Source organism: Heteronotia binoei, chromosome 4 (genome assembly GCF_032191835.1).
Source record: "Heteronotia binoei isolate CCM8104 ecotype False Entrance Well chromosome 4, APGP_CSIRO_Hbin_v1, whole genome shotgun sequence".
Lineage (NCBI taxonomy): Eukaryota > Metazoa > Chordata > Lepidosauria > Squamata > Gekkonidae > Heteronotia > Heteronotia binoei.
The window spans coordinates 156,050,217-156,063,608 of NC_083226.1; the positions used below are offsets into that span (position 1 = coordinate 156,050,217).

A 13,392-nucleotide genomic window follows, 5' to 3' on the forward strand; every position below is an offset into this window, starting at 1 on the left:
GAGGTGGAAGGGTGACACCACTTTAGGTAAGAAGTTTGGGTCCGGCCTCAGAACCACTCTGTCGTGATGAAAGACAGTGTAGGGCGGATCAGATCGAAAAGCGCAAATGTCACTGGCCCTTTTAGCTGAGGTGAGTGCAACTAGCAGGGCTGTTTTCCACGATAAAAGGTGCATGGGGATAGACCCCATTGGTTCGAAGGGGGGCTTCATCAATTGACTGAGCACGACAGATAGACTCCATGTAGGGCAGAATTGCCTCGTCGGCGGTTTAAGGTGGAGAATTCCCTTCAAGAAGGATTTCGTAACAGGATGTGCGAATACTGTGCGGCCCTCTATGCTCTGGTGGAAGGCGGAAATGGCGGCCAGATGCACCTTAAGTGAGGAGTAAGTGAGGCCAGATTCCGAAAGAGAGACGGTGTAAGTAAGGATCTGCGAGATGGAGGAGGACGCAGGGTGGAAATTATTGCGCATGGCATATTGAGTAAAGCGTTTCCATTTGGCAGTGTAGGATTTCCTAGTAGAAGGCTTCCTGGCGTTCAGAAGGATGTGTCTGACATCGTCAGGAAAACCTAAAAACTGATCCTCCAAGCTGTCAATTTGAGGACTGAAGGATTGTGGTGTAGGACCCTGCCCTTCTGTTGTGACAGAAGATCCTGTACCGGCGGGAAGCAGTGATAAGTCCTGTTGGATAGGAGGAGTAGAGTGGTAAACCACGCCTGGCGCGGCCACCAAGGAGTGATTAAGACACAGTTCGTGTGGTCCAGCTGCAATTTCTGAATTGTCCTTGTTATGAGCGGGATCGGTGGAAAAAGGAAATGAAGTGGGCCGTTCCACATTTGTAGGAACGCATCCCCTGGTGACAGGGAGGATGGGGGGCCTCTCATGTAGAAAATTTCGCATTGAGCGTTGTCCGGGGACGCAAAGACATCTATGGTTGGGACACCAAACATAGTGAAGACAGGGAGGAGATACTTCCTGTTGATAGACCATTCGTGATCGTTCACTGTCATCCTGCTCAAAGTATCTGCTTGCGTATTCTGCACTCCTGGTAGGTGCACTGCAGTCAGATGGATTTTGTGAGCGATGCTCCAATGCCACAAGCGTAGTGCCATCTTGCAGAGACGGGAGGACGCGGTCCCTCCTTGCCGATTGATATAAAACACAGTCGCCACATTGTCCGATGCTATTTGTATGTGGCGACCGTGCAGAGATGGCAGGAAGGATTTCAGTGACCTGTGAACAGCAAGGAGCTCGAGACAATTGATATGCAGGAGCTTTTCGTTCGCCGTCCACTGACCTTGGGCCATCAGAGAATCGAGGTGAGCTCCCCACCCCCACCTCGACGCATCTGTGGTGACAACAGTTGAAGGTGATTGTTTCAGGAATGGCATTCCTTGTAGAAGATTGTGCTGGCTTGTCCACCACTGTAGGGATGGCAGAATGTGGTTGGGAGCTGAAAGTAGCGTCCGTTGTGATTGGCGCTGTGGGTGAAAGGTTTTGACGAACCACAGTTGAAGAGGTCGCATGTGGAGCCGAGCATACGAGAGAACAGCGGTTGTTGCTGCCATCAGACCCAACATGCGCTGAAACACGAGAGCTGTTTGCGTCGGATGGGAGATTATACTGTTGGCCAGGGTTTGGATAGTCGTGACCCTGTCCATGGGTAAGTATGCCATATGGTCTGTGGTGGATAGATATGCCCCGATGAATTGTATTGTCTGCGAGGGGGAGAGTTGAGACTTTTGGTGGTTGACCTGCAACCCTAGGGTAGTGAGGAGATGAAGTGTTATTTGAACGTGGTCCTTGAGCTGCTCTTCCGAGGCTCCCACCATCAACCAATCGTCTATATAGGGATAAAGGGCTATGCCCCGCTGACGGAGGAACGCTGCTACCACTGCCATACATTTTGTGAAGACCCTTGGTGCGGTTGATAGGCCGAAGGGGAGTGCCCTGAATTGGTAGTGGGCATCCCCTATGGCGAACCTCAGGAATCTTCTGTGGCAGCTGCTGATGGTGATATGGAAGTACGCGTCCTGCAGGTCTATCAGGGCCATCCACGCGTCCTTGGGAATGAGTGGCAGTGTGGACTGTAGGGTAATCATACGGAATTTTGTGGGACGTATGTATTTGTTTAGTCTGCGTAAGTCCAGGATTGGGCGCCGGCCCCCGTCTCTCTTCGGTACCAGAAAGTACCGGGAGTAAAACCCCGTGCGATGGTATTGGGGGGGGATTGGCTCTATGGCCTGTTTGGCCAGAAGGATGTTGATTTCGTCTTTTAGAGCCTGTGAGGGGGGCGTTACGAGGAAATGCGAGTTCTTTGGTTGTGAGGTGAACTCTATGAAGTAACCCTTCTTTACAATTTGCAGAACCCAAGAGTCCGTTGTTATGGACTGCCAGGTCGATAGGAAGGGGAGGAGTCTGGGAGTGGAGGAGGTGAAGTCAAAGAGACTGCTTGTTTGGAGGAGTGGTCTTTTTGGGAGCTTGCGGTCTTTGGCGTTGTTGAAAGGGTTGCTTTGCAGGGGGTGCCCTTCTTCTCCAGTAATCAGATTGCTTAGGAGATCTGGTGCGCTTGTAAAAGGGGGTCCTCCAAGGTCTCTGCCTGTTACCCTGAGGTTGCTGTTGGGTTACCCCCAGTCGTTTCGCTCTCTTCCTACTGTCATCCACGGTGGTAAGGATGTCATCCGTGGTGGCATTAAACAGGCCCTGCCCATCAAATGGGAGATCTTCTATTTTATACTTAATGTCCTGTTGTAAGGAGGACGAGCGAAGCCAGGCGTGTCTCCTGAGAGCTATTGCGGTTGCCATTGATCTGGATGTGCATCCGACTGAGTGGCGAACAGTGTTAATCTGTTGCTTGCTAAGACGATTGAGCTCTCTTAGCAGTTTGGTGGCTTGTCGTTGTGATGTTTCAGGTAACGATGGTACCAGAGTGGTGAGCTGTGTAGCAATGTTGTGTGCATATGCCGCAAAATGAGCCATGTAATTATTAATTTTTACTGATGCTGTGGAGATTGAATAAAGTTTTCTCCCCAGTGTATCTAGTTTACGCCCCTCTTTCTCCGGTGGTACAGGGTGGCGTGTTTGCTTAGTTTTTGACGACGAATGCACAATCATAGAGTTAGGCGCTGGATGGTTAAACAAAAATTTTGACTCCGGGGCGTGAATTTTGTACAGTGACTCGACACGTTTGGATGTTGGTGGTATAGAGGCTGGCTTATCCCAGGCCTCTTTGAGGGCCTCTAAGTGGACTGGAAGCATGGGCAATGATGAAGTAGCAGGTAGGTCTGCATTGATCAAATCGTGGACGACATCGGTAACCTTGGGAAGGTCGGTGGTTAACTTAATGTTCAAAGTTGTGGCCATGTCGGTTATGAGGTCCAAATAGGACTTGGCCCCTTCTGAGGGAGAGAGATCTGCAGGCTTGACTATGTCAGAGGCTGGGGAGGCCGGCTGAGATAAGGACTGTGAAGAGTCTGAAGCCTCAAGGTCTGACTCGTCTTCGTCCCGTGGATCCTCGGGATCCGGTGGTAAGGGCGGTTTAGTTTGCTTAGATGTTGACGGTGTAGGAGAGACTGGAACTCGATGGCGAGGCGTTACCGCATGTTCGGAGCGAGATGACAGGTGGCGTTGGTACCGTGCTGGACTTTGTTGTTGTTGGTACCGTGCTGGACTCTGCTGTTGTTGGTACCGTGCTGGACTTTGCTGCTGTTGGTACCGTGCTTGACTTTGCTGTTGTTGGTACTGTGTTGGGCTGTGCTGTTGTTGGTACCGTGCTGAATCCTGTGGTTGGTACCGGCCCAATTCCTTCTGCTGCTGGTACCGTGCCGGGTCCTGTTGTTGGTACCTAGACGAGTCGTGTCGTTGATACCGGCCGTGGTACCCTTCTCGATGTCCCACATCCTGGTGCCGTGAGTCACGGTGTCTACGGGTGCGGTAGGATTCTATAGAAGGGGATCTTGACGGTGTATAGCGCGGATAGGAGCAGCGGGATGGAGAGCGTGATCTGCTATAGTACCGACTCCCCTCGTCTCTACTGAGGGATCGCTCACGGTATCGTGTGGTCTTCTCCCGGTATGGGGATGTCTGGTACCGGTGCTTCATTCTAGGGGACGCCAGATGTCTGTCCCTAGAGAGTGATCTTCCGTGACGTCTATCGGGTGCGTGGTCTCGATGGCGTGGAGAGTCGAAGCGAAGTGGAGACACCATAGCGTCCTTGTAGGTACGAGGGACAGTAACGTCCCGGAAGGAGTCAAGGTCGAGCTGTTTTTGCAGTTGCTGTTGCTGTAGAGCTTTTTGCTGCTGCAGTTGCTGTTGCTGAAGAAGCTGTGAAGATGGCTGTGTAGGTTCCTTCGCCAAGAGGTCCTCCGGCAGGAATTCCTGTATTGAAGGCGAACGAGAGCCAATTCGGATGACCTCGGATTCGATAGCATCTACCGGAGTCAGGACTGGAGGCGGTGTTGGAGCCGTGAGCACTCGGAGTGAAGAGACCGCTAAGGCGGCTTTCGCATCCGAAGCTGACTGGTGAGGCGAAGAAGATTTCTCTTTTCCCGTCGAGTCACCATGTTGTTTCTTGGAATCATGGTGCTTCTTCGGGTGTTTTGAGGGCTTAAGCTTCCTGGGAGTCATAGCCACAGAAGCTGCCTGGACCGTACCGACCCTCTGTGGAGATTTCTGCGGATCAGAAGACTGAGACATAGCTGGGCGCAGAGATTGGGTCAGTAGGTGACTATTCAGTCTAGCGGCGCGGTTCTTTTTAGCTTGTTTGCCGAACTGGGCACAGTGAGCACAAGCGTCAATCCTGTGGGTGTCGCCCAGGCAAATTAGGCACAAAGCGTGGCCGTCTGAGGAGGGGATCTTAGTCCCACAGCGAATACACTTTTTAAAAGTGATTTTAAGTACTTTTCCTTCCATACGCCCGGGGGGAGGGGGGGGAAGGAGGAAAAGGGGAGAGATAAAGGAAACAGGAGGATATAACAAAGAATTTTTTTTTTCTTTTTTTATACTATACCAGACAGAAGTAAACGTGGGGAAGAATGAAGGAAGACGTTAGCGGTAGCGGAGAAAAGACAGTTGAGGAGGCTAGTTGAGAGGAGACGCAACGAGGAAGGACTATCCCGGGCGGCGGTCGGAAAGAAACTGGTGGGTGGAGCGCCTTCCCCCCGCTCCAGGCATGCGCAGTGGATGCCTGCTCCCCAGGGCGGGAGGAAGTGCGCGCCAAAAATAACGCCTAAGGCTAGCTTTGAATTCTCCGAGGTCGGGTTCGTTCCAGCGGGAAAACCCATGTGTGGGACTGCACAGAGACCACGAAGAAGATCAGACGGTTACTGTGACATATATAAAAGTTATGGCAAGCTGTTGGACATCGTATCTATAGATTCAATTAACATAACCACCTTTCTTAATTGTCAGAATTTCAACAGGTAGAGACATGCTTTTTAAGCAATCTAGTAAACAACTGAAACAAAAAGACCAGCCCGAAGGAGAAATTAAACCTTACTGTCATGCCGTATTTGATTATGAGCTTCATGAGATCTTCTTCAATAGTAGCAAGGAAGGTCTCACTTGGATGTTCCATCAGCGGTACTACCAACTCTAAGATTTTTGCAACATTGCAGATCACCATGAAGTCATTCTGAGTCTGTAGGAAAGCATTTAAACATTTTAAACCATTTAAGATCTTGGCTCTTCTTTTAATACTGTATTATATAAAGTCTCGGGAATAAAGGAGTTTATACAGTCTGTTAGTTTTTAATGCACTATTGAAATGAAATGCATGCACTACTGTAATGAAAGGGGTTTTACAAAAGCATGGGAGAATTTAGGTGGCCTGTGTTCACAGTTGAGTAAAAACATTTACGGCAACACCAACAACGTATCATTCATTGTCCTAGAAAATGAAATGTGGCTCAGTAGTACATATTGACTGAACCATCCCTGCAGCATAAAGAAAAGTTGCATTGTCTAAAGTGTGTGCTGTGCTGTGGTCTCTCTTGCTATCCACACTGCTGCAACCAAGCTATGGTGTATAAAGCATGTCTTCTAACAAAGTAGTTCAGTTGCTTGAAGCCCTCATTCTATAGTTTCCAATGTATGCATAAAAGCTGGAAAACTTGTTTATGCTTAAAATGAACCACTGTGTACTTGCCTACTAGCAGCGCTACTCAGGTGCCACTCAACAAGAAAGCATCATGGAAACTTACTTCTTTCATACAGTGTGATTTTTTTTCCAGCTGTACAGTTCTGGTATTGCTCATCCAGAGATCATCTGGAGAACAACCAATTACATACTCACTTGCCTGTAAGTTATCCTGTGGTTCCCTTGGGAACCACTCCATTACATGGGCCACACCACAACAATACACCTCTACAAGGAGGAGATTTAAAAAAAAATGGAGCAGTGCTTTCAGCAAGAAGGTTTCATTTCTCTAATGCAGCCACTCCACATGGTATATTAAGGACCACTTTCTTCCATATGAGCATATTTGCAACTCTAGTCATCTTCAGAGGCCCTGCTTTAGGTGCTCCCACCATGTGGGGCTGGCTGGGTGGAAACCTAAGAGCCTTCTCAGTCTGGGCACCAAAACTTTGGAACTCCCAAAAGGAAGATTAATCTTTCAAGTCAACTTTTAATTCCCCTGGAGAAAACGGTTGCTTTGGAGTGTGGGTTGTATGGCACTGAAACCCACTGAGGTCCCCGTCCTCCCCAAATCTCCAAGTGTTTCCCAGCCTGGATCTGGTAACCCTATTCCCCCATCCCCTGCCAGGTGGCCCCTGGTGACTCGGTTTGTTTTAGATGCTGCTTTCCTGTTGTGATGTTTTAATGTTTGCTTCCTTGGGGACAGTTTTTGTGTAGGAATACAGAACAGAAATATTTCCAATAAATAAAAATATGTTGTCTCTAACCCTTCCTAAATTATCTCCTGTTCCACAAACACAGATTATACACGTTGCAGTAACAATAAATATGGAATTTTTTAGTGCAAAATTCCACAGTTGCTGTAACTCCTTCAAAGATATCTATTATTAATTTACTTGAAGAGTCAAAGAATAGGTTGGTGACAGTTCTATCCATGAATCAAAGTTCCAAAGATATTGTGGGCCATGCACAGTATGCACCCTACAACAGATCCTGCACTCATTTACAGATTGCTCTCACAGCAAACACACACAGGACTTTTGGACCATGTGTTTAGTGATGTTCAGACAATCAGAACAGCCAGAGATGCTGAAACACAGCTGCAGTATACTTCACACTTTTATATGTTTGCTATGGAGAACATACGTGTACGTGCAACTGCTATGTGAGGTTTGGAGCTGCCTTAAGTGAAAGGACAAAGGAACCTTTCAGGTTTCTGAAAAAATACCCAGGTGGGATAAGAATGGATGGGCTATTCATGGGCGAAAAGAGAGGACTAGTGATCTGAAGCCACAATTATTCCTCGCTGCAACACACATGACATAGCTCCTTTCAACCAGTTTCTATACCAATACATCAAAAGCCAAGTAGTGAGCTTTTCTGTACTTACGTTGCACTTAGTGGTAAGGTACGGCTGCATGGTCATAGCGTGTTTGACCATTAACTGGGGCCTGATTTTGCTGAATAAGAACAAAGTGGTTATGCAAGCCACCAACCGACCTGAATTCACACCCTTGTTGTCTGAATCTGCAAAATGAGAGGGAAACAGAGATACGTGCTTATATAGATTTCCCTTAGGTGATACATAAAAATAAAGCAATGAAAATCAGCACGTAAAAGTACAAAAACTGATAAAACGGATCATTTGTGCCTAACCCATGTGCTCCTAAAACAGAGACCATGACACTTGATTTATACTTTATGTTTAATTTAAATGAGACCCTGATCATGTACAAAGTACATCTTGCTGTGCTAGCCCTGCATGCAGTTTCAAAGAGATTCTGAGGACAGCACAGTCAAGTTCTACTCTGTCAGCAACTTAGCCTTGGGATCTGGATTCACTAATGCAGTGGTCATAGAATCACACTAAGACCTGGGTTCTAATCCCTCACTGAATCATGGAAGTCTGCTGGGTGATCTAGGGCCTGTCACTGTCTCTCAGCCTAATCTATCCTCACAGGATTGTTGTTGTGAAGATTAAATGCCTATTTAATAAATAAAATAGGCACAACGCAAGGGTGCTGCGTACTACCTTATTACAATGGGGAAAAGACTAAAGGCTGGATCAGGTGACCATTTTGCTGCTTTCCCTCCATGAGAACTAAGTCAACCCTTTCCTCTCAGCTATATGTTTGTATGGCCCCACTGTCACACTTCTGAAACCATTCCCAACAAAGATGCTGATCTTTATGTTGGTGTGTAATGTCAGGGAAAGCTCCTGAACAACCAAGAAATAAAATGGAAAATCGCCATTTTACCTGCCAGAGATTCTTCATATTTGAGAATGTGTTCAACCAAATTATCCACAAGCTGAGTACAGGCCTTCTTCACAGGCTTATAGGAAGCATCTTCTTCAGACTTCAGCAACTGCAAGGACGTAACAAAACAGGCATATTTGATACTGATGGCTGAATCTAAGAATATACAAGCTTTCTTCGATAGCATAGAAAGAAAACAAAAAGCTGATTCACAGTGACCACAATTAAGATTTAACAAGCTGATAATATGAATAACCTGCACACAGATTTTACCACTTTCTGCACAGTCAATAGCTACAAAACTGCATCTAATTCTCATCAATATGAAGCGCAAAGCTAGTGACAAATAAATGTTTCAGTTACTTAAGATTAAAAACATAAGAACATAAGAGAAGTCATGTTGGATCAGGCCAATGGCCTATCCAATCCAACACTCTATTAGATACTCATCCTGGAACATTTCATTTCAAACACACAAGCCCTGAATACTTGACAGCTCCATGCACTGACTGAATAAACGTGCAGAGAGTGACAACAGGCACAAGGATCTCCTCCCTCCTCCATATGATCACTGGCTTGTTAAGCACAGCACCTATGCACAGAGTAATGGCCACACAAAGGCTCCATCTCTATGGCTGGCAACATTTGGAAAGCAACTCACAAAGTTTATTTCCTAGGTGGGGTTTTCTACAGGCATTCCATCCTCCTCCTTCCCTCTCCCTAAAACAGAGTACCTAGAAACCCTGACAGTTAAGAGGTTGGGCATTCTAGACACCACAGTGCTTGAAACCCACTTGGGGAAGAAGGTAGAGGAATGACACTAGATTTTTTTGCTCCTTCTGATGGCAGCCTGCAGTCATCACATTGCTCCCCCTCAGAGGGGCAGATAAATTGGGAGGGGATGGAAGGGATGTGGGGAGAAATTGTTCTCTGGCTTGGATTTATCATATTGGTTACACAGTATGTTGGCAGCTGGGAGACTCATTTCATTTTAGCTGGGAAACTCATTTAATCTCTGAGCCAAAAAAGGAAACTTTGTTACTATTTCTAACAGTGATACAACACTAACCAAGATGGAATATCCTTTCTTTAGAAGAAAGTAACAACTGGGAAAGTAATAACTTGTCTGTTGTTCACATATAGCCACAGCATGTTAAACAGGAACATGGTATACAGTATTCACTTAGCAACAACACTTGAGATGACATCCTACTTCAAGTTGATATGGTATTCAGTTATACTGCAGATTACCATAGCTATTAAGACCAAGTTTTCTCTCTCTCTCTCTCTTTTTTTTGAGGAGGGGGAGATAGAAAGGTCAGGAAGTTAAATATTATCAATGAGCTTCTCTGAATCCCAAAGGTATTGATGCTTTCTCTAATAGATATTAATTTGGTTTTACTTATGGCAATTGCTTACATTGTTGTTTAAATCAAATGCTACTTTGCTTTATAATTTTTTTTTTTGTTTCTTGGAAATAATTCAATTGCTTCCTTTCAGTGTAGTTTATTACTGTTTGGGGGCTATGGTTGCTTTGTAAGGTGCCTTGGGAACATATGACAAGAGCAGGGCAAAAATATGAATTTGTTAATATCAAAAGTATTACTCACATTCTGAAGAAGTTGCTCAAACCAGTCATACCCTGTATCTCTACACGCTGCAACCTAAACAAAACAAAACAGAATACACACTTGAAAATACTTTGTAAAGGTATAATATAAGTATTAATATTAAACTAATTTAACAGACCCCAAGTTCTTTCAACCCTTACAACTATTGTTTTAAAGTTGCCATCTCTCCAATCCCTAACTGTACCCTTCACTTAACCTAACCCTGCACTAAAACTAAGATGGTTAGAACAAGGGCAGCAGAAGCAGCAGTAACTCCTTCAAAGGAAGGTTTTTTCTGCTTGGAAGGGAGATTTTTTCACCCCCAGCCACCTTTCCTGCTACAGTCTCCCAAGTTGCTCTCCAAACTGTTTCTGTAAGTCTGCTTACCCAACGCAGCACAATTTCAAGAAGCAAAGAAAGCTGCAGTGGAGAGGGGAGGTGCAAACATCTTCACCTTGGAGTGACTTCACTTCTGCTGCTTAGGATACAAGCCATAAAGCTTGATTACCTAGTTTCAATCCAGCATGTGAAGATTTTTAATAAAGGAAATGTACTACGGAGCAGAAAGCAGTACAGCTTAATTTTGGGGGAGGGGGGCGGGAGGGGGAGAGAATCAGAATAATGATATGCTGGACTGTTAAATTAGTGGAGCTCTCAGTCAAGTACTACAGGGATTGCAGATTGTACTTCAATGTACCAATGATGTCACAAAACTACACCATGGCCATATTGGACCCAGCACCCTCTGGCACCCTCTCTTGTGCTACCTGATAAAGAACATTCTCACTTTCATACCACATCAGTGATATTCAGTATTTTCCTGGTCATTGCTTCTTTGTCATTATGAGGTGTTGGAGTAAACCACAGCTTCTGGAATGTTTCATTTACCAGTTTCTGGAGAGAAAAATCAAATACCAAATCAATGGTTAAGTCGGCTTGCAAAATCTCTAAACAACCACACACAAAAATTCCTCTGGGTTTAAATAAGTTCAATCTACTAGGAGCATTTCTGGGAGAGCTCCAGTTCAAAAGGATAGCAATTCAGTGGGGCAGGAACATGCATTCAAGGAAGGTTTGACAGAAGAAGTCTACACAGAGGAAAATTTATCATACCTTAATGCCTTCCTCGTCATTGACTCTGCGAATCATTTTTACACACATTTCTGTAATTTTGGGAAATGTAGGTTGTTCAATGCAGATATCCCGAAGAATCTTTATCACTCTCTTTCTGACACTAATACCAGTATCCTACAAGGAGGAAAAGAGAAGTTAACTTTAATAGTTTTTAACAATGCACTGTTAATTATGTGATTTATTAGCAATAGATAACAAAGCTTGATAGATCTGGACCATACAACATTAGGAATACATTAATACACTTGGGCAAGTGGCTACTGCAGTGCATATAGGAATGAAACGCTCTTGACCAAAAACAAACAAACAGAAGACCTTAAAGCAAAGACTAGCAAAATTTATTTCAGCACAAGTTCATTTTATCAGATCTTGTCACCAAAAAGGATTTACTGATCTTTAAACAGCAGCTATGTTTCAAAGGCAAGTCTGGTAAAGGACTTCATTTTGCATAAAGAGCTATATAAAAGGAAGTTCATAAATACTGAAATTTAAGAGTTACTGTACCAGTATTCGCTCAATCAGCATGTCATAATACTGTTCAGCAAGCTGTGGTCGACAAAGCACAAACCGACCAAGTAACTCAACGGCTGCTTCTCGTACACTAGTGGAATTATCCATCAACCGTCCATGAACACCACGCTGCATATCCAGCTACAAGCAACAGGCAAAATACAAAAGCAAAGTAAGAGCCAGAAAAAGGTGATTAATGAGAACAGAGGAACATATGTACATATGCATAACTAAAGATTTGTCCTTTTTTTACCCTGGCTAGAATGCTGGGGTCTACAGCAACAACCTCAGACAAACACTTCATGGCTTTTGTTCGAACAGCAATTGCATTTTCACCAAGCACACGCAGAATCTAATAAAAACAAGAACAAAAACAAATTGCATTTTATTGCATTTGGAAAAGATCAGACAATGTTAAACCAACAAAAATGAAGTGGGGGAACACATGCTGTAATCAAAATAAAATGAAAAACCAGCTATCAGAAACCTAACAATTTTACAAATAGGAACACTCCATCTGGCATGGCTGTTGCACCACCATCATTCAAGACCTATATAGGCCAACAAATCTTGGCTTTGTTCAGTAGCCACTCTATTCATTACCTGTAGTAGTCACCAATCCTTACCCCCAAATGACCCTCTGGTTCACACACACAGACAAGTCATGGGCAAGGGATGGATCTCTTCTGTTGCCTCAAAATCCAAAGAAAGCAGCATGCTATTGCCAATTCTACCACTTGTGTGAGGCAAAGAATCCTGGGTAACTTGGACTTCACCAGGCTTTCCAACAGTGAAACAGTAGGTATGTCCACTCCCTGTGACACTTACCAAGAATTAGTTCACAGCAGAGGCAGCACCCTGTAAGCCTGCAAAGCTCAGAGTATAAGATCTGTGCTAGAGGTGAGTACAGAGGGAGCCAGAGACTTGGAAAGCTGGTTAATGCATCCCTCCTAGAGTCAGATAGCTACATGCCTTCAAAAGAGAACTTTGCAGCAGAATTTGAGTCCCAATTTCAGAGATGGCAAGTCAGAAATCAAAGAAGCAGGGCCTGGCCTAGAACATCCTTGCCTTAGTTTACTAAAGGAAGCGGTGGTGGTCTAGTCACTGAAATTAACAGAGGCTGTGCAACAACAGTGCTAGGTTGACTGCGTCCAAAGTGAAGTCATACATGCGTATAATGCTATCCTTTAATAAGAACCTTAAGCAATGGATTCTTGTATGCCATGACTGGGAAATATGCCAGAAGAAGACTCCAAAATCCCATTATTTTTTATCCCCTTTTCCCTATCCAATCTGGTCAAGAGCACACTGAATACCAACACATTCATTAAGTAGAAAGACAGATACTTCTGGAGTCTCAGCCTGGCACCCCATTAGCACATGCCGTATTCTCATAAAATACAAAAACAATCCATTGAATTATGGCCATCGTTACAGCAAAACCATTCACTGCAAGCAAGTTACTGAAATGGTTTTCAGTGTAGAGTTATTAAGCTGCTGTACAGTGATTAATGGAGATAAGTTTAGAAATGCAAATAAACATATGCAAAGCCCATTGGAAGGTATCCACAATTATCTTTTTCATTTATCTGTTCTAACAAAAAAAGTACACAGACTAAATATATTTAGAGCAGAAGTGAAATGCATGCAGGATAAAGAAAAATGTTTATGTAACTGACACAGAATTATGGAAGCATGTGGTGGTGTTATGACCTATTAAATACCTGCGCTCAACAATGAACAG

The 13,392-nt window shown here is 44.6% G+C and overlaps 1 protein-coding gene across 4 annotated transcripts in view; it reads right to left on the reverse strand.

Moving 5' to 3' along the window:
- NIPBL (NIPBL cohesin loading factor) overlaps nucleotides 1-13,392 on the reverse strand; it is a 194,778-nt gene that overhangs the window by 30,132 nt on the left and 151,254 nt on the right. For all 4 annotated transcript variants that reach the window (XM_060236065.1, XM_060236063.1, XM_060236062.1 and 1 more), the window contains 8 exons: nucleotides 11,902-12,000; nucleotides 11,643-11,789; nucleotides 11,118-11,252; nucleotides 10,800-10,898; nucleotides 10,005-10,058; nucleotides 8,395-8,503; nucleotides 7,527-7,663; nucleotides 5,498-5,638 (listed from right to left, as the gene is read on the reverse strand). In XM_060236065.1, the coding sequence (XP_060092048.1) occupies nucleotides 5,498-5,638; nucleotides 7,527-7,663; nucleotides 8,395-8,503; nucleotides 10,005-10,058; nucleotides 10,800-10,898; nucleotides 11,118-11,252; nucleotides 11,643-11,789; nucleotides 11,902-12,000 (921 nt within the window). The remainder of the gene's footprint in view (nucleotides 1-5,497; nucleotides 5,639-7,526; nucleotides 7,664-8,394; nucleotides 8,504-10,004; nucleotides 10,059-10,799; nucleotides 10,899-11,117; nucleotides 11,253-11,642; nucleotides 11,790-11,901; nucleotides 12,001-13,392) is intronic.